Source organism: Sorex fumeus, unplaced genomic scaffold (genome assembly GCF_029834395.1).
Source record: "Sorex fumeus unplaced genomic scaffold, SorFum_2.1 ptg000047l, whole genome shotgun sequence".
NCBI lineage: Eukaryota > Metazoa > Chordata > Mammalia > Eulipotyphla > Soricidae > Sorex > Sorex fumeus.
The window spans coordinates 48,579,630-48,600,331 of record NW_026606104.1 but is presented as its reverse complement, the minus strand read 5'-3'; the positions used below and the strand labels follow the sequence as shown (position 1 = coordinate 48,600,331).

General features: G+C 56.2%; 1 protein-coding gene across 3 annotated transcripts in view; it reads left to right on the top strand.

Moving 5' to 3' along the window:
• The window catches only part of PHC2 (polyhomeotic homolog 2), a 110,735-nt gene extending 92,498 nt beyond the window's left edge, over positions 1-18,237 (top strand). Inside the window, exons 10-15 of one of the 3 annotated variants that reach the window (XM_056122948.1) lie at positions 7,525-7,727; positions 9,327-9,456; positions 10,232-10,346; positions 11,293-11,434; positions 12,600-12,876; positions 16,966-18,237. In XM_056122948.1, the coding sequence (XP_055978923.1) occupies positions 7,525-7,727; positions 9,327-9,456; positions 10,232-10,346; positions 11,293-11,434; positions 12,600-12,876; positions 16,966-17,120 (1,022 nt within the window). In that variant the 3' untranslated portion in view covers positions 17,121-18,237. The remainder of the gene's footprint in view (positions 1-7,524; positions 7,728-9,326; positions 9,457-10,231; positions 10,347-11,292; positions 11,435-12,599; positions 12,877-16,965) is intronic. The other 2 variants (XM_056122949.1, XM_056122951.1) reach the window with 2 other exon arrangements.
• Positions 18,238-20,702: the final 2,465 nt, after the last annotated feature.

Sequence of the window (20,702 nt, the reverse complement as noted above, 5' to 3'; positions counted from 1 at the left end):
CTGCGTTCAGAGATCACCTTGGCTGGAGCCTGGAATGCCATAGGTGGTGTTTGGGATTCTAAGTTGAGTCAGCTGTGTGCCGGGAGAGCCTTATCTGCCGTACCGTCTGGGGGCTCCAGAGCCAGGGTCTCAGCTGCCATGTAGCACGGCATCAGTCTAGCTGTAATTTACTATTCAGTGTCACCTCGCAGAGAGAGGCGGTGCACGAGCCTCCTCTTTAGAGCTGGAGATGCGGAGACTCAGTGCGAGTGTTGAGTGTTTAAAGCTGTGCAGGTCCGCAGAGGGCGGAGCCCTGCCTGACGGGGGGGGGGGGGGGGGGGGGGGGGGGGGGGGGGGGGGGGGGGCGCAGTGTCCTCTCCACCTTTCTCCCCTGTGATCCAAGTCTCTCCCATTGTTTCTTTTTCATGCTTGTTTTGGTTTGGCTTTCGTTTTGTTTTGGTTTTATTTTGTGGCCACATCCTGGCGGGTGCTGCTCAGGGGTTACTCCTGGTTCAGCACTCAGGAACTCCTCCTGGCCTTGCTGGGGGAGCGTCTGGAGAGTCCGAGTGCTCTGTACTCTCTCTCTCTCTCTGACACCCTGTGGTGCTCAGGGATCACTCCTGGTGGGGCAAAGGGGACTGTCTAGGGTCCTGAGGACAAACTTGGGTTAGCCACGTGCAAAGATGTGCCCTGTCCGCTGTTCTACCGCTCTAGCCTTCGTTGTGTTCAGATGTTTTCCGCGTGGAAAGTGTGACATGGATTCCAGGACTGGCCCCCGTGAGAGGAGGCCTCTCTGAAGGCTTCCTGCTCCCTGTCAGCCCGCTCTCGCTCCTGGTGCGCGGCCCTGGCCGTGGTGGCAGTCACGCGGCAGGCCTGCAGGTGCTGCTGGCCAGCCCGCCTGAGGCTGGAAGCAGTTCTTGCAGCTGCTCGGAAATCCCCATGGCTCCCGCTGTCCTGAGCTCACGCGCCATTGATTCCTTCCTTCAGAGCTGGGGGTGGCAGCTTGGAAAACGTTCAGCTGTTTACAATTCAGCTTATGTCGGCTCACGCTGGGGCCGCGGGTCAGTCAGGAGGGCTGCTGTCTGCCTGGGTCCCGAGATGGGGCCCGTCAGCTGTATGGTAATCGCAGGCTGCCGTGAGCACCGTGGGCTCCCCTGACCCTGAGCCGCAGGGATCCCAGGGCAGGTCTGCGGTCCCCTGGCTCAGCCTCCCTCTAATTCTGTCCAGCAGGAGCTCCGTGGCAGGAAGGGTCTTCCCCTTCTGCGCTGGGCCTGAGAAGCTTGCCATCACGCTCTGCGGAGTTCCCCAGGGGTCTTCCTGTCCCCGCCACTTCCTGCCTGCCCTGGAGCAGTCCTGCAGCGTGGGCCGCCCTTGTTTTGTCTGCAGATGGAGGCCCGAGGAGCAGGGTGGTAGTGGAGATGCTGCAGAGGACCTGGGGGTCCCCACAGCCTGACCCTCGGCAGAACTAACAAAGTCTGGCTTGGGGTTCCTGCTGCCTCCCTGCGCTCACTACATGCTCCCGGGCTTTAGAAGAGATGCTTTGGGGCTGGAGCAATAGCACAGCGGATGGAGCATTTGTCTTGCACACGGCCGACCCAGGTTCGATTCCCAGCATCCCATATGGTCCCCTGAGTACCACCAGGGGTAATTCCTGAGTGCAGAGCCAGGAGTGACCCCTGTGCATCGCCGGGTGTGACCCAAAAAAGAAAAAAAAAATAGAAGAGACGCTTTGCTGGCTGAGTGGGACCTGCCCTCACCTGGACTCTCAGGTGCATTCTTTGAACTGTGCGCACGTCTTCCTAGTCTGGAGAGCCAGGATTGTTAGACCCAGGTCCCCATACCCTGTGTCAGGGCCCAGTGCCTCAGGCGAGCCCTACCCCCATTCCTCTGTCCCTCTGGGGGGAGTGAAGTGCACCCCACCCCTTAGCAGAGTGTGAACTTGCATTCTAGAGGTTAACCGAATGAGTCTCCAGTGACCAAGCTGTGTGTGGTGGTGGGGTGGGGGTCCCCGGATAGAGCCCCAGTTCCTCCCTGCCTCCCCTTCCCACCTCTCTCCCTGTCCTTGTGCTTCACTTTTCTCCTAGGGGTCTGGGGCAGGGAAGCCAACAGAGGGGTGCATTTGCAGCGGCTCACCACCCACCCTTTGAGAGGCACTCGTGTCTTTGGGGCTGAGTGTAGCCCGCTCCCCCGCCCCCCAGCGGGCACTTGTGGCTCTCGGCCTCCCTCATGTGGGGTCCAGGCTCCCGTGCCGTGCTCTGCTCAGACTCACTGTCTAGGAACCCTGCTGTCCCCTGTCCTTGGTCACGGACAGTGAGCGTGGCTCCAGAGCCAGGAGCCTGTAGAGTTGGCTCCGCCAAGGGCAGGCAGCCTTCCTTGGCATGTGTCCTGCCAAATTTGCTTCTCTCAGATGGTCATGTATTCTCATTTACCTGCTCCCTTAAATTCCTCCTCAGCCCCCTCGGCGCTCTCTTAGCCCTGCCACAACTGAGGAAGAGTCATTAGAAGTTGTGTCCATGAGGCAGGAGGAAAGGCATTGGCCTCGCTGGGGACAGACGGAGCAGCTCTGCTCGCCCTCCGTTTGCTCTGAAGTTGGGGCTTCCAGACTCCCCGTTTCAGGGGTGACGAGAATGAGTGGCTGGACCCTGAAATAATTAGTTAAAACTTGGTGACGAGGTATATCCCAGTGTGCAGACTCGCCCTGCAGCTCTTCTGCCTTGGGGCCGCATCCAGAGGTGCTCCGGACGGCTGGCTCTGCGCTCAGGGGTCACTCCTGGCAGTCTCCGGAACCGTGTGGGGTGCCAGGACTCAAACCTGGGTCAGCCGCGTACAAGGCCAGAAGCCCTTCCCATGGTGTTGCGCGGTCCTGAGGCCCAGCTGTTTTCGTAGGCCTCCCCCTGCTTCTGCCCCTAGGGGTCCTCCTGTGCTTTCCCCAGTGCCTGAATCCGGCATTAAAGGTTTCCAGAGCCCCAGTGAATCTGTTCTGGCCTTCAGGGTGACTCAGAGCTCCTTCTCCCTTCTGCTGGAGAAATACCTGCTGTGACTAAGTGACCAGTTACTCTTCTCTACAACCCCGTGTCCGGGAATGCCCCTGCTGCGTGTCAGCTGGCACCTGCCTTGTTGCTCTGAGACCATTCTCCCCTCAGAAAGTGACTTGTTGCTCCGAGCTGCAGCCTGGGTGCTTGACTTGGTGCTCCAGAGAGCCCGAGAACACAGAGCCTGGGGGCATCACTGAGACTGAGCTGGCGGGAGGTGTCTGTCCTGTGGAGGAGTCGGGGTTAGACTTAGAGGGGACGGAGATGGCACCCTGTCTGAAGAGCCCTGCCCTGTTCCTAGCAGAGGTGGCCAGCCCCAGAGCTGGGCTCCACAGACAGAGCCTCTGGGTGTTCTTCCTGTGGTAGGGACCCTATTTGGGGAGGGGTCCCCCCAACACCCTCGAGGGGCTGTTTCTGCTGGAGCCCACGAATGACACGGAACTGAGAAGCAGCCTAGACACTGAGATAAATATTATGTCATGATTCCCCACCCCCCCCACCTCCCCCGAACATGCATGTGCTGCTTTCATACAGATCTGAGTGCTTGGCCATTTGTGACAGCCATTGTCAAGACTAGATGCAACCCAGTAGCCCACAGCACCCCCACACCTACTGCGGGTGCCCTGGCCCACCTGGCCCATACCCTCTTGCGGTCCTTGACCTGTGGGGATTCCAACAGCATTTAGAGCCTCAAGATGGTTGGGAAGAGTGGAATAAGGAAGAATTACAAAGATAGAGACGACTTGGTCCGTTCTCTGACCTCCGGCCTGACACGGCAGGATTTTGCAGGTTTTGCTATTAAACTGCTTTCCCCTAGTAGGCCACAAAACTGCAAAACGGTGGGAGCACAGGAAGAAGATTAAATTAATCTCAGTGTGCTGAGCTTGGCAGGGGGTGAGATTGTGTTTGGTCATTCCAGAAATAGTCCAAAGTCCTTTGTCACTCTAGCAGATGGTGACGTGTTAGCCTATAAGTTGACTGCAAAGTAAAATACTGTAAGCCTTCGTATGTTCACAAAGTCCCTCCACCCCCCTTGGATGTCTGTCTCTGCGACCTGCCCCCTGAGTCACAGTGAAGAAGAACAGTCTCTGATGTCACAGTTAAAGGGTGCTGTTTCTTGTTTTGTTGGTTGGGAAGAAAAAAAAAGTGTCTCTTAATATTGTTGTTGTCCCCCTCCCCCTCCCACCCCCTTGTTTAAAAAAAAAATCCCAAATGTCTTTGCTTCCCAGATTCAGTTTTGGCTTAGTCTCTTGAGCTGGTGAATGTTGTTTGTTCATTACTGGTCGTTGGCTCCCTTTCAAGCGCACCTCTCATGGCTGCCTCCCTGGGTATTTTTGGTTTGGGGATTTGTTGGGTTTTGGGGGAGGCTATGCCCACAGTGCACAGGAGTTAGTGATCTCACTATTCTAAGGCATCACTCCTGGTGGGACTCGGGGTCATATGGGGGCCGGGATCAACCTGGTTCGACCCCCTGCATGGAAAGCACCTCACCCACTGTGCTCTTGTTCCCACCCCTGCCTGCCTCCCTGAGGCTTGGGACTCATCACCTCATTCTGTGCTGCTCCCTGCCTACTTCCCAGGGTTATTCTCTCTCACCGCCAACTGTGAGCTGGTGCCACCTTTAACTCAGAAGCTCTTAAAAGAAGGGAACATCATTACCACAAGCTAGCTTGAAACACAGTCCAGTGCTGTGTGTGACACATTAAAAATGATTGGTACATTGGTTAAAAGCTTTTCACAAACTTTTTAATGAGCGCCTGGAGTGATAGTAGGGCACTTGCCTTGTACTCGTCTGACCTGGGTTCAGTCCTCAGCACATATGGTCAGTAGCCTGAGCCCAACAGAAGTGATTCCTGAGCACAGAGCCAGGAGTAAGCCCTGAGCGTCACTGGATGTGGCTCTATAACAAATAACAACAAAAGAGAACATTTAGGCCAGAACATAGCAAGGGGGGTGTTTGCCTTGCACGCAGATGACCTGGGACCAATCCCCAGCATCCCAGAAGATCCCTCCAGCACTACCCAGAGTGAACCCTGAGTGTAAAGCCAGGAGTAAGCTCTGAGCCCTGCCAGGTGTGCCCCCATCCCCCAACAAAAAAAAAAAAGAGAAAAACATTAGGTGTTTCTTCTGGAGTCACCCACTGTGAAGTGTGGAATCTTTCCATTCCCAAGGCTTTTCCCCTTTTCTCTGTAGAAGCCCATGTTCTTTTTATTTATTTATTTTTGCTTTTTAGGTCGCACCTGGCTCTGCACTCAGGAATTACTCCTGGCGGTGCTCAGGAGACCATATGGGATGCTGGGAATAAAACCTGGGTCGGCCACATGCAAGGCAAACACCCTACCCGCTGTGCTATCTCTCCAGTCCCCAGAAGCCCATGTTCTTCTGAGTGCATTTTCTTTCTCTTAATAAAATTTCTCCCTAAAAATTCATTTTCTATGAAAATGCTCTCATGCCATTTAAAGATCACAAATCTCACCACAGAATAGTAATTTATAATGACTAATTTTGAGTGGTCCTCACAATCCTACCATTGTTCATCGATTTGCTCGAGCAGGCCCAGTAACATCTCCATCGTGAGATTTGTTGTTACTGTGTTTGGCATATCGAATACGTCACGGGGAGCTTGCCAGGCTCTGCCATGCGGGCGAGATACTCTCGGTAGCTTGCCAGGCTCTCCGAGAGGGGTGGAGGAATCGAACTCGGGTCGGCCATATTGGCTGTGTGCAAGGCGAACACCCTACCGCTGTGCTATCGCTCCAGCCTTAGGCTATTCTGGCCTCTGTGCTCAGGGGTCATTCCCCATGCTGCTTAAGGGACCATGGGGTGCCTGGGATTGAACCTGGCCTCCAGCACACACAGCATGCGCTCAGCCTGTGAGCTTCTCTCTGTCCCGGAGGCTCTGGTGTCTGCCCCCTTCAGTACCCAGACCTCCATAGTAAACTTCAGGGCTGAGCACAAATGAGCCAGGAGATGTTATTCATGATTATTTTTAAAATAATTTGTGTTTGCTTGGGACCAGATAGTATCTGGGCACTTGCCTTGTACGTGACTAACTGGGATTCGACCCCTGGTATTCCGTATGGTCCCCCAAGTTTGGCCAGGAGTGATTTCAGAGTACAGACCTAGTGGTGACCCCTGAATGGTGTGGCCCTAACACAAAAATAATTTTTAAAATGTTGTTTGAAATGAAAGTATACCAGCAAATTAGAAAAAAAAAATCACTTTTTTGGACTGAGATAAAATTTATCAAATGAAGTTTATTTGCTGTAAAAATTTAATAGGTGTAAATTAAATGCCAAGGGGATGGCTCAACAGGCTGGAGCACATGTGTGACATAAGGGAACTCTGGGTTTGGTCCCTGGCACCACATGGTACCCTGAGCGCCCTGTAGTGACCCCCCTCCCCCCAAGCGCCACTGGGTGTTGCCACACACCCCAAAGCAAACAAAGATTTTGATTTTTGTACCATGGCTGCTTCCTCCTAATTATGAGTCTTGCAAAATATTCCCCCATTTACTCTAATGAGCTACAAATTATAGTCAGATAGCCAGAGTGTGTTTGGGAGGAGCACTCCATTGGGTCCTCAGAATGGAGAACTTAGGACAGGGTCCATGGGGTGAAAGGGGGTATAAGGTGTCCACAGGGCAAGGGGGCATGTCAGTGGATGGAGGGAGGGGATATTGAGGGTGTCCAGAGAAGGAGGGGTTGGGGAGGGTGCCCATGGAGAGAGGGGGTGGGGAGGGCACCTGACTGGGCATCAGAGTGGACATGTAGCTGATACTTGGCAGCAACCTCCTGACTTAGAGCCGCTCAGTGCCGCCCGCTGGCTTCCTCAGTGGACAGGGCACCTGTGTGTCTTTAGCAGTGACCTCTGCTCGTTGGTTCTTCGGGATGGTGTTGACTTTGGGGCTTGCCCCCAGGTTTCCTTACCTTAATTCCTGGATTGTAGCTCAATACTCTAAACATTTCACAGGATGCTAAAATCTAATCCCTCTCCAGGCAACCTCGAAAGGTCCGTTTAGCTTTCTAACCCAGGCCCCACCACACCCAAGCCCTCTTGGTTCCGTCTTTCCTCTTTGTTGTAAATCTCACCTCAATTCTATTTTCCTCCCTTGAAGTGTTTCTTGGTGCAGCTCACCCTGGATCAAGGTCTTAATTCCTCCTCTGTTTAACCTGGATAAACTTTCTTATCAGGGCTGGGATAGAGTTCCCGGTCAGCACAGGGTTGGCTGCACTGACACACGGGCTTCAGTCTCCAACGGAAGAAGAAAGAACCTTCCACCACACTGTCCTTAGCCCAGTTTGGGGGGCGAAGAAACGCAGCTGGCTGCTGGCCCACCCTGCTGCCGCGCCGGGTGGTCTCGCGGCGTGGGTGTCCCCTGAGACAGGACCGAGACGGACTGCCTGCTTCACACCTGTGTGGCTCCACCGAGCAGAGGGCACATGTGGAGTCCCTGCCGGCCTGCACGCGGTTCTGACCACTCTGCTTGTGTTTTCCTGCTTCCTTTGTACAGAGACAGGGCAGGGCATTGTTCATGCACTGACCGACCTCAGCAGCCCCGGCATGACCTCAGGGAACGGAAACTCTGCCTCCAGCATCACCGGCACTGCCCCCCAGAATGGTGAGAATAAACCACCACAGGCCATTGTGAAACCCCAAATCCTGACGCATGTTATCGAAGGGTTTGTGATCCAGGAGGGGGCGGAGCCTTTCCCGGTACGGACTACTTCTTTTCCCCTCTTTTTTTTTTTTTAAATATATTTCAGATGTGTATTAGACTATTTTTACATTTCCATGTAACTGTCCAGGAATGTGATCCATTTGCTCTTGTTGATTTTCCCCTCCAGGATGTCAGGGCTTGCTGCTTTCTAGGATTGTGGCGGGGTCAGTGATCGGGGTGATGGCTGCCCCTCCCCACATGCACTAGAAGGTCGCACAGACCCAATGCTTTCCCCCTCTGCACGTGTGTGATTCTTTGGTCAGAAGGGGGTTCCCAGTGGGGTGTCCAGGGCAACATGATGCACTCTGGGAAATGAGACCGCAATCCGGTTCAAAGGCCACACCCTCTGAATGGCAGAACTTTGGCCAGTTGAAACAGAAGGAATCTGTAGAACAGACCTGTCAGGAGGTGGGAAATAAGGAGAATGGGGTGGCAGCCTGCAGCTGCGTTTCTGGGACAGACAGAGCCTCAGAAGAGGAAGAGTGGGAGCCAGGGGCGCTTCAGAAAGGACCCGCCAAGGGTCTCCAGAGAAAGCATCAATCCAAAGGGAATATGGAACCAAGAAATTGGTTTATCAGGACAATGCCCAAGCCGATTCTTGGGCCGGGGGACAGGTGGGCCTGGCCCGTGGGAGAGGGGAGTCGAGCCAGGCCGCCTGTTCGTGGGATGCCATCTGCCTTTTGCTCATTCTTGGCACCCGTGAGTGGTTTGACTAATCAGCAGAAGACCTGAGACATCCACGGGGATGGGTGAACTAAACTGCTCTTCAAAAAATGCCAAAGGCAGGGGCCAGAGTGAGAGTAGAATGGGTAAGGCTCTTTCTTGCCTTACACACACAGCCAACTCTGGTTTGATCCCTGGCACCCCCGGAGCACTGCCAGGAGTGATTACTAAGTGCAGTGCCAGGAGTAACCCCTGAGCATTGCTGGGTGTGGCCTCCAAAAAAAAAACAACCAAAAAAAAAAAAATGCCGAAGGCAAACAGATCCTTGTCCTCTTCCAGAGGTCATTGAAGGCTGATGGTCTGGACATTCACCTGGAGCATCTTAACTCTGAGCAGCTCTGGGCTGTCAGCCCCTGCTGGGAGGGGTGCTGATGGTAGCCTCCAGCCTGCCCGAGCAGGGCCAGCAGAGAGACCTAACCTGGCACCGGCAGCCAGAGGGCATTTGCTCTCTGCCGGAAGCCCGCTTTCTCCTGCTCCCCTCTCCGGCAGCCTCGAGGTCAGGGGAGGGTGAGGAGCAGCGGCAAGACAGGCCGGCTGGGAGGGTGGGACACGCGGGCACATGCCAGCCCCGCCCTTCCTGTGTGCCGATGAGCTCTGGGCTCAGACTCTGACAAGAGTGTCCTGAGCGCCAAGCTGTCCACTGATGCCAAACTGAAGTCCTCCCTGTGGAGGGAGCGGTGTGCTAGGGTGCCCCTGGGCATCTGGCCTCCGGGTCTGAGCAGCACAGGGCCTGGAGCAGGGCACCAGGGATGGTGAACTCGGGGCTGGCTTTGGTGCTGGGGTGTTTTGTACATGTGATGATGATGCGACTGAAGAGCAGAGACCCATCCCCTGCCCGCGCCTCATCGCCCCCATGTCCCTCTGTCCTCCAGGTGGGACGTTCGTCCCTGCTGGTGGGGAATCTCAAGAAGAAGTATGCACAGGGGTTCTTGCCTGAGAAACTTCCCCAGCAGGACCACACCACCACCACTGACTCCGAGATGGAGGAGCCCTATCTGCAAGGTGAGCTCCTCGAACCCGGGGTCCGGCGGGAATCTGAGCTCTGCAGCCTAGCCAGCACCTCCCCACCTCCCTTATCAGACCCCACCCCAGAGAACAAGCGAAGGCCCACCCCTCCAGGGACTGCTTTTGTCCCCCGCCTCTCCAGCCAGGCCCGATTCCAGAAGCTGTTCCTCCCCGCAGGCTGGACGGGCACTGTGGAGGCTCAGCCTTCACTGCCTCGGGTGCCACGCTCAAGGGCAGGATGCCACCTGGGCTGGAGAGCCCTGAGTTCTGCCCCGCAGGCGCATCCCGTGGGCCGGATGCTGGCGTCCTGCTCTCCCCCAGAGTGAGCGTCAAGATGGGTGCTGACACTCGCCTGCCTGGGCTCTGCCTCAGCTCCACGTTACTGCAAGGGAAATCTGTCAGGGGACACGGTCCACCCTCGGATATATCGGGGCAGGCATGGGAACTCAACTCTTTGGAAATCAGAGGCCAGGCGGTTGGGCATTTCCCATTCTACCTGTGTGGTGGGCGGGGGCATGCCCAGCGATGCTCGGGCCATTCCTTACCTCTCCGGAGTGACCACTACAGTGCTCAGGACCATACGTGGTGCCACGGATTGCACCAGGTTTGGCTGTACGCTCGCTCCGGCCCCACAGTTGGGCAGTTTCCAAGCTGGACTGTTGCTGGGAGTCACGGCCGTGGGCACAGAGGAAGGGGTGCCCTGGGGGGTGGTGGGGCTGGCAGTGCTGTGACAAAGGCTCATTCTCCCCCTTACATTTCCGCTGCTTTTCAGAATCCAAAGAGGAGGGTACCCCCCTCAAACTCAAGTGTGAGCTCTGTGGCCGGGTGGACTTTGCCTACAAATTCAAGCGTTCCAAGCGCTTCTGTTCCATGGCTTGTGCAAAGAGGTGAGTGGTTTCAGCGCTGCCCGGGCTCCCCCTCCCTTCCTTCAGAACTGTGCCTCTGCCCTGCTCTGGGCACAGTCCACCCAGCTGCCCTCCCATGGCTTCCCCAGCTTCCTGTCGCTGGCTGGCGTGCACGTCAGCACCTGCACCATGTGGCCGCGGGCACACGCAGTAGCAGACCCTTGGCCCTGGAGCCCCCTGCCCACCTCTTGTGCCTTGGGGTGGGGGAACTCCCTGCCAGCTCTGGCCAGAGTCACTGCGCTAATGGCCTTCCCTCTGAACCCACCAGCTTAAAAGGCCAGTGAGAATAGGAGGGCCTGGCATGGTTTGTTGTAAGCTGCTGTGTGTGCTACCATCTGACAGGCTTGTCACCTGATGTCCAGAATCCTCCTGTGAGGCAGGGCTGGCCATGGGACACATCAGGAGACAGAGCACAAAGGAGAAGCGATCGTGCCTGATGTCATAGACCCGGGGATTCAGCTCCTGGTACAGAAGGCCTAGGTGGTCTTTGTACCAAGATAGAAGGGCAGCTGACCTTGAAGTCCTGACCTCTGATCACAGAGGAAACGTCTAGGGCCCCCAGGCAGAGGTGTCCATGTGCCAGCTGGAGTGAGGCCCTCGTCAGCCTCCCCAGAGATTAGTAGGACCCTCTCTGTGGACCTGTGCCATGCTCCGTCCAGCAGGACGAGGGGGTCTTGGCACAGCTGTGGATCAGCTGTGAGTTCTGGCCATAAGCACGGAGTGGCAGCCACCACTATACCCGCCCCTTCCACATGCTCACGTGGCTGCAGGACCAGAGTCAGAAAGGGAGGCTCAGAAACAGCATGAGCCGCCAGGGCCACACAGCGCATGCTGGTGACGGTCACAGGACTGGGAAGGACAGGTGGGCTTTGCCAGGGGCCTCACACCTCTGGCTGCTCTGACTCCCCTTGTTTTCTGGCTCTGGCAGGTACAATGTGGGGTGCACCAAGCGAGTGGGTCTTTTCCACTCTGACCGAAGTAAGCTGCAGAAGGCGGCAACCACGACCCATAACCGCCGCCGTGCCAGCAAAGCTAGTCTGCCAACACTTACCAAGGACACCAAGAAGCAGGTGAGTGGGCTGCGGGCCAAAGCTCAGTCAGTGGTAAAACTCCAGCCTCCTTTCTCCAGGCACCCAGGGCACCCCCCCCCCCCCCCCGGACTCTTTGACCCTGTGGTGCTCTCAGGCAGCCAGTCTCTGCCCCCTGAAGACCCAGCAGCACTCAGGATGTTCCTGACATGACCCCACCCTTCCAGTCTGCTGGTGCCCTAGACTTCTGGGCCCTGGAGCGGCCTTCTTTGCCTGGCCCCAGGAAGAGACGGATTGACCTGGTTCCCTCCTGTCTCTCTCCTGAAAGGCTGGGGATAACACCTCCCCCTGCCCTCACTCCTTGCTACCTCCTTGAGCCAGGAGCCCACTGAGTCTGCCACAGTCTCCTCTGCTGGAGACACAGGCGCCGGCTCGCTCTAAAGCAGACTTGCCCAAACTTCCTGGGTTTGCTGCCTGGACCCTGAAAATCGGAAATCGGCCTTCATCAAGAGAACAAAGCACCTGCCCCATTGCCCAGAAGCTGCTACGCCCCCTTCCCTGACCCAGTGACCCTAGGGGGTAGAGCCTTCCAGTAAGCAAAAGCTCTGCCCTGAGGGAACCCACAGCCCACCTGAAGTTTTAGAATCTTAAGTGTATTTTGTTGTTGCTGAGTGTTTTGGTTATCAACTTCTTTAAAAAGAGGGCTGGAGGGAGAGATTGTGGAGAGCAGGTGCTGGCTTTTCCTGCAGCAGTCCCAGTTCAGTCCAGAGCCTGACACATGTCCCCAGAGCACCACCAGCGTGACCTCTGAGCACAGAGCCAGGAGTAGTCCCTGAGCACTTTTAGATGTGACTCAGACACCCAACTCCTACACCCCCCTCCGAAAAAAAAAAAAAAGTTGATGGAAGAAATGGCATGTGTTACAAAATATACACGTGCCATTTCAAGTGATTCATAGGCCACCCCTGTGACCCAGAGACCTGGTTAAATTTCAGTGACAAGAAATGACACATATGATACATGACTGCTGTGCCTGCTCCTAGGGAAAGAGAGGCAGCTTGGAAACTGCATCCTGATGCAGGGATCCAGTGACGTAGAGGGGTGGTGGGCCAGGTCGGCGGGGAGCCCCGACAGGCTTGCCTTGGCCCGTCACTCAGCCCCCTTGTTTTCTTTTCCAATCCTGAGGAAGCCTCTCCTCTCCCCGCAGCCCACAAGCGCCGTCCCCCTCTCAGTCACGGCTGCGCTGCAGCTAACACACAGCCAGGAGGACTCCAGCCGCTGCTCAGATAACTCGAGCTATGAGGAGCCCTTGTCCCCCATCTCGGCCAGCTCGTCCACCTCCCGCCGGCGACAAGGCCAGCGGGACCTGGAGCTCCCTGACATGCACATGCGGGACCTGGTGGGCATGGGCCACCACTTCCTCCCAAGCGAGCCCACCAAATGGAACGTAGAGGACGTCTACGAGTTCATTCGCTCTCTGCCAGGTAAGACCTGGGAAGTGCCGGGAAAGAGGAGGGAGGGACCCAATGACCTGATCAGTCGGGCAGCCTCTCTGTTGAGGTGCAGAGATGAAGAAGATGAGGTTTCTGCCTCTGGGAGCATAGAGCACAAACTTGAAGGAACTGTCTATGGCTGTGAGTCTCTTCGCGTGCTGACACGGGCAGTCTGGGAGATCCTGGCTCTAGCAGGTGCCCCAGGGCAGGTGGGACAATAGACTTCTGCCAAGGAGAACATCAAAATGAGGAAAACTTGATCTCAAGACCAGTGCTGTGGGGACCGGAGCAATAGCACAGCAGGTAGGGTGTTTGCCTTGCACACAGCTGACCCGGGTTCGATTCCCAGCATCCAATACGGTCCCCCAAGCATGGCCAGAAGTAATTCCTGAGTGCATGAGCCAGGAGTAGCCCCTGTACATCGCTGGGTGTGACCCAAAAAGAAAAAAAAAGTGCTGTAGCACCAAGGGAGAGCCCATGCCTTGCAAGTGAAGCCCAGGGTTCAGTCCCTGGCACTGCCGAAAAAGAAGAAAAGTTGGAGGAACTGTTGACAGGCCTTTGCCAGATATTGTGTGTGTGTGTGTACCAAGGAGAAGCCTGGACAGAGATACAAGAACATCTGTGAGGTACAAGAACATCTGTGAGGAATATTGGCATCATCTCTCGTACAGGAGAAGCACCAGGGGTTCGAGGGCAGGAGTCTAGAACCGAACCTTAAGAACAAAACCTTCCATCTTTCTCAGGCACTTTAAGAGGGTCCTCACGGCTTTTCCACGCACCCGTTGGGGTCAGTATCAATGGCAGCCACATGTGACAGCGGAGGTGGGTCTAGTGGTCAGGAGACTTGGGTCAGACTGGCCCCAGATCCTGCTCTGCACTCGGTCCAGTGCAGTACCTCCCTGCTGCTGCCACCTCAGCTGCTGTGGCCCGGCATTTGGGCAGTTCTGCCGCACACCGCCTGGGGAAGTTGGGACTAAGATAGATGCTAAGGCTGAAGTCATCCAGAGGCACCTTCCACAGTGCCCGTTCACGGGGTTTCCATATCCATGGTGACTGTTGACACAAGGCCTCACTCTCTCCAGGTGACCTCCTGACCAGGGATTCTGGCCCTCACAGGCACTGGCCACTGTGTGTGCCGTTGTGGACCCGACCTCAGAGCATCCCCATGACTGAGATGCTTGAGTGTCTGAAGCATGGGTTACGGGGCTCCCCTTTCCCTTTGGAAACAGTCTCAGAGCCCACTATCACCCTGTGTCTGAGATCTCACCAGCACAGATCCATGGTCTAAAGACAGAGGGAGCCCCGGGGATGGCGTGTCCTTTTCTCTCTGCAGCCCTTGAGCTGGCAGGTGAGCCAGAGGGCCACTGCTCAGGCCTGCTCTGAAGCAGGAGGGGCTGTTGGTGTTTCCACCCTGTTCGTGAAAGACTGCTGAGGGTCAGAGGAGATGCTAAGCCACTTCCTGCTTTTTTGGTTTTTTGTTTTGTTTTGTTTTGCTTTGCTTTGTTTGCTTTTTGAGTCACACCTGGCGATGCACAGGGGTTACTTCTGGCTTTGCTCTCAGGAATTACTCCTGGTGGTGCTCAGGGGACCATCTGGGATGCTGGGAATCGAACCCGGGTCTGCCATGTACAAGGCAGAGGCCCTACCCACTGTACTATTGCTCCAGCCCCTCCCGCTTTTTTGTTTGTTTTACCTCTGACACTTTCGGTCCAAGTCAGCCATGTTTCTGCCAGTTACAGATCTTTATGGACTTCCTGCGAATCTTCTTGCAATTCACTCCATTACACACACACACACACACACACACACACACACACACACACACACACACAAAACAACCTAAAAGATCTTTTGGGATGAGTTTCCTATACACTGGGGTTCTTCTCAAGCAGAAGCAGTGCCCTTAATAGCCTTGAGCCCTGGGACCCATCCCAGCACCACATGGGGCGTGCCCCTCACCCCCAAATTGGCCTGGCAGGAGCCAGCAGGACTGCTGTGGGTGCCCCAAACAACATCAACAAAGAGTCAGAGTCCCCTCTTGAAGCGAGAGGCTGAGATAAGCCTAGCGAATCCTCCACTTTTCGTGTGACAGTTCCTCAAGAAGTAATACATTCAATTTTCCTCACGACTTAATAATAAAAGACTTTCGTCACACACCCCATTTCAATGATCTAAACATAGTTTAGGTAGAAAATATTAGGAGAGGAAGAGGGTCCAGTAGAGAAAGAAAAATTACATGCCCCCCTACCTGAGCTGGGGGGGGGGGGTGATTTGAACTCCACCTGAAGAGCCTCCACTTACCACAGGTTTCTTGACAAGATTGATTTGGGGGCGGGGGTGGGGGTTTAGGGGGAAATCACACCAGGCAGTACTCAAGGATTGCTCCTGGCTCATGCACTCAGGAATTACTCCCGGCAGTGCTCCAGGGACCATATGTGATGCTGGGGATTGAACCCTGGTCGACCATGTGCAAAGCAAACACCTACCTACACCTGCCTGGCTGCAAATGTGGAGGGTATTGTTTTTGGTTTTGGGGCCATGCCTGCTGATGTTCAGGGTTAACTCTTGGCTCTGGGCTCAGGAATCACTTCTGACTGGATTTGATCTTTGCCTAGAAACTTTCTTTACCTTTATTATTTTTTCCTTTTTTTTTTTCTACCTTTAGCATCATTTGCCATCTTAAGAAGTGAGGGATTTGGGGGCTGGAGAGATAGCACAGCAGGTAGGGCGTTTGCCTTGCACGCGGCCGACCCAGATTTGATTCCCAGCATCCCATATGGTCCCCTGCGCACCGCCAGGAGTAACTCCGGAGTGCAGAGCCAGGAGTAACCCCTGTGCATCGCCAGGTGTGACCCAAAAAGCAAAAAAAAAAAAAAAAAAAAAAAAAAAAGAGGGATTTTAAAAGCCAACAAATTCTAGCTCCGTTGCAGTTTTCCTGCAGCATCTCAGTAACCTCTCGCTTGTCCTGAGCAGTGAGAAGCCTGTGGGCCCAGTCTGTCCTGGCCTCTGCTCGGTGCCTCATTCATTTGTCTTGGCCCCCAGCCCCACCCCCTACCGCAGCAGCAGCAAAGCTAGGAGTCCTGTGTCAGAGACAGAGATGCCATTTCCCCACACCCCATTAGACACCTGCATCTCTTTATAAAGCACCTTCTCGAAACTCACACAGTAGCCTCCGGGCATTTCCTGGCACTGTGAGAGTAGCTCCAGTGCTGCGTAGAACGGGAGGTGTTTTATTAGCAGGCAGCTCTGCGTGAAGATGGCCCTGGAGCTGCCGAGCTCATCTCAAAGCACGCGCGCACACACACACACACACAGGCTCCAGACGGGCATCTTGGACAGACAGACACTCTCTCTCTCTCTCTCTCTCTCTCTCTCGCTCTCTCGCTCTCTCTCCCCCCCTCTCCAGACGGGCATCTCGGACAGTACACACACAGCACACACACACGCTCCAGACGGGCATCTCGGACACACACAACACACACACACTCTCTCTCTTTCTCTCTCTCTCTCTCTCTCTCTCTCTCTCTCTCTCTCTCTCTCTCACAGGCTCCAGACGGGCATCTTGGACAGACACACACACACACACACACACTCTCTCTCTCTCTCTCTCTCTCTCTCTCTCTCTCTCTCTCTCTCTCTCTCACAGGCTCCAGACGGGCATCTCGGACAGTACACACCCAGCACACACACAGCACACACACACGCTCCAGACGGGCATCTCGGACACACACACAACACACACACACTCTCTCTCTCTCTGTCTCTTTCTCTTTCTCTCTCTCTCTCTCTCTCTCCCTCCCTCCCTCCCTCTCCAGACGGGCATCTCGGACAGTTCCTCTCCAGGGTCTGCTTGTCACCACCTGGCGGCTCTTGTCCCAGAGGCAAGGTGCCAGCTGCCGTGCCCTTGGAGGGGGCCCTGGGTGTCCTGTGCTGTCACACGCGTCTCCAGCCCAGGGCAGCTCCACTCGGCTCCCTGGGGAGCAGGTCTGGACTGGTCTGGGCCGAGCAGGAGCCGGCGGTGACAGGGAGGTGAGGGGCGGTTCTGACCGACTGACCGCGTCTCCGTGCTGTCCCTCCCAGGCTGCCAGGAGATCGCAGAGGAGTTCCGGGCCCAGGAGATCGACGGGCAGGCTCTGCTGCTGCTCAAGGAGGACCATCTGATGAGCGCCATGAACATCAAGCTGGGGCCCGCCCTGAAGATCTACGCGCGCATCAACATGCTCAAGGACTCCTAGGGCCTCAGAGCGGGCCTGGTCCGGGGCACTTCGTGCCCCTGCAGAGCCAGACAGACATTCCTGAGGGGCCCAGAGGGGGCCCGATAGGGTAGCTGGAGGGAAGGGGCTCTTCCCCCCCGGGGTGCGGCCGGTGGCAAGGAGGTGAGGAGGCCTCTCCCCAGTGGCTCTCAGGGGCCTTCCTTCCCGCGGGAGGGAGAGGCAGGTGGTGCAGAAGATGGGGCTTGACGCTTGTAAATACTGATAGCACTGGCTTCCTCCAAAGTCCCACTACTCTAGCCCCGCTCCCTTCTCCCTCTCTGTCCCCCACTTTCCAGGGGGTTTATGGTCAGGGCTCCCCAACCTGAGTTGGGTCACTTCCCAGGGCAGCCGTCAGGCCTAGCAAGCGGCCTGGGAGCCCTTGCCCGCCTGCCTTCCTCCCGCTCCGCTCTCCAGGCCCGGCTCACCCCTGGGCACCAGCTTCTCCCGCTCTAGCCTGTTTGGGAGGCGGGGCTCGCTCCTTCCCTCTACAGACTGACGGAGAGAGAGAAGCTGGGCCCGGCGGGGTCTGCCTGCTGGCCCAGACGCCTTAACGCTGTGTGTGACTGTGTGACTGACTGGGGCCTGGCTCAGGCCGAGGCCCAGGGCCGCTAGGCATCTCCAGGTGTTTTGTAGCAAACAGCCACTTAGTGCTTTGTCCTGGACTCCACTCGGCCTCAGGAGGGGAGCGGGGAGGAGGAAGGACAGACAGACGCGGCGGTGAGAGCACAGAGGCGAGAGCAGAGAGGCTTTCCTTCCCAGCCTTCAGCATGTCTCCGAAGCCCCTTCCCTGCAGTGGGAGGCCCCCGACTGCCCTGCTGCTGATGGGCCGCTGCCCGCCCTGGGGCCTGGCGCGGGTCCCAGAGAACGTCCAGGGGAGAAGAGCAGGAGTGACCGGAGGCAGCGCCCCTGCCCCTGGGGCCCGCCAGCAGGGGCAGCAGCCTCTGCCCTGCTCTGGCCTTCGCGGGGTGCTGGGGCAGGAGCGGGGCTCTCCCTTTCTCAGCTTGTCCTGCTCTCCACTCGTACCCCTCCCCCCCAAGCAGGGTTGGAAATGAAGGACTTTTTTAACCTTTCGTTTTTGTTTTTTTAAAAATAAAACTGTAAAATCTATTCTTCTTGTGTTTCTTGGGGCTGCTTTTCACTCGGAGGAAGAAGGGCAGAGAGAGGGGCGGCCGGCCCAATGGGCCCTCCAAACTCTCCACGCACCCCCACACCTCCCGTCAGTGTCCTGCCCCCGCGGGACGGCACAGCTCAGCCCTGCACACAGAGCAGGTTTGGGTGCTGCGAAGGAAAGTCACTAGGCCACCAACGTGGCCTGGAAGTAGGTAGGGCCCTTGCCTTGCTCCTTGAAGGCCCTCGGTTCGGTTCCCCACCACTGGGCCACTGCAGGAGACAAAGCCTAAGGGGCTGAAGAGAGTACAGTGGGTCGGTGGGTTGGGCACATAACTTGCCCTCCACCCAGGTTTGATCTCACCACCTCTTACAGCCCCGAGCCCTGCCAGGAGTGGTTTCTGAGCGCAGAGCCGGGAGCAAGCCCTGAGGCACCGCTGGGTGTGGCCCCCAACTTTTTTTTCTAGTCTGGAATCCACATCCACTGTCTTCAAGAAAGCAACTCCCAGCCTTGCGTGAAGGGAGTAAGGTACCCTGGACTCAGGCTGCCAGACAGAGGGTGCATGTAAGAGGGGCCCTGAGCTGGAGGGGCTGGGTGGGGCGCACCCCCTCCATGGTGCTAGGCTGGCCAGGTGCAGCCGGGGGCCCGGCCACGTGTGTGCCTGGGAACAGTACCTCCTGCGCCCTGCATGTGGCCCTGCATCCGTCCACGGGGAAGGGAAGAGGCAGGTCGCTGGGCTCCTGTGTCCTGTCCAGAATAGAGCCCTCCAGCCACTAGTCCATCCGAGCACCGGCCGCAGGAGCCGAAGATGGCTGAGCAGAGCTCAGACATGCCATGGGCAGGTGTAGGAAGGAGGAGCTGGCTCAAGATGTTTGCCTCAGGCACTGGTGTGTTTGAGGCAAAGCTGAAACTCCCAAGGGTAGGGTCAGGAACAGAAAGTCTGACCATTTTCCAAGCTGATACCATATCTTGGTAATGCCTTTCAGGAAAACTAGTTAAAATGTAACTCACCAGAGAAACTAATTAGTTGCAGCCAGTGGAGGTCTGGTATCCCAAGCCTGCTGGAGGGAGCAGGAAGGGCCCAGGGAAGGGGCTTGCGGGGAGCCCCAGAGTGCTAGAACAGGTGGCTTGCAGGACTCCCTCGACAAGTCTGCACGTTTTTCTTCTTTTGGATTTTGGGCCACACCAGGTGGCGGTGCTGAGGGTGGAGTCCGAATCACCTGCGTGCAAAGCCAGACCATGCCAAAGCCCCATCTGAGTTTAAGAGTGTGGTGGGAGGAAGAGGAAAAAACCAGAGCTAGACCGAAAAGAATTAACTTGTGACTCCGGCATCTAACGGGTAAGTACCGGAGCTGTTTCTTGACTTTCGGCAAAGAGGCTCGATCTTTGCAGTTTGAAGGTGCCTCTTTATTGGGTAGCTCCTGCACAGAATTAGGGGGGCAGGCGGCCCCCTTGCAGCTGGCTGTGCTCAGGAATTACTCCTGGCAGTGCTGGGGGACCATATGGGATGCCCGGGATCTAACCGGCTTGGCTGCGTGCAAGATAAGCGCCCTCCTCACTCTACTGTGTCTCCAGCCCCTCCAGCCTTTGTAGAAGATCAAGTCCTCCAAATTTAAGAAATGTTTCCTACCCGCACATAAACAAGGCGTATAATGTATTTGCATATAATGAACAAAGCTCACGAAATAACCCCGGCCCTTACCATACATTCTGATCCTATTCATTCTCCTCTCATTCATACAGTTTTGAATTGCACAGTGGGTGGAGTGTGTGCCTTGCATGCGGCCTACTCAGGTTCGATTCCTCCGTCCCTCTCGGAGAGCCCAGCAAGCTACCGAGAGTATCCCGCCTGCATGGCAGAGACTGGCAAGCTCCCTATGGCATATTTGATACGCCAAAAACAGTAACAAGAAGTCTCACAATGGAGATGTTACTGGTGCCCGCTTGAGCGAATGGGTGAACAGCGGGAGGACAGTGCTACTATGTATTCTCTTATGGTTACAATCCACAAAACTCTGATGACTGATAGGCTGCCCCTTGAGAGTCAGCGCCCAGCAGAAACTTGCAGAACTGCGTTCTCCCCACACCCTTACCACCCCCGAGTGACTAACACACCCCATTCAACTACAGCATAAAGCCCCTGAGATTACAGCAGGGACACTTGATGGGGTGATCTGGCTGGGCATTAGCTTCCCTGGTGACATTGTCTGTCCCCTGATCCCGGTCCGGCGCCACCAAAGAGGGGGTGCCAGCACCCCTGAGATGGAAGTGGAGTCTGTTCAAGGTGGCTCAGCGGCCAGCTGGCCAACTGAGCCGCTTCCTCCGCTCCACCCTCTTCGGGTGATTGGCCCGGGCCTGCAGCCCCACCCCAGACCCACCTCCCTCCGGGCAGGCACCCTCCGGCAGGGACAGCCTCCCAAGGTCCCCCGGGCCAGCCGCTCCCACCGGTTCCTGTG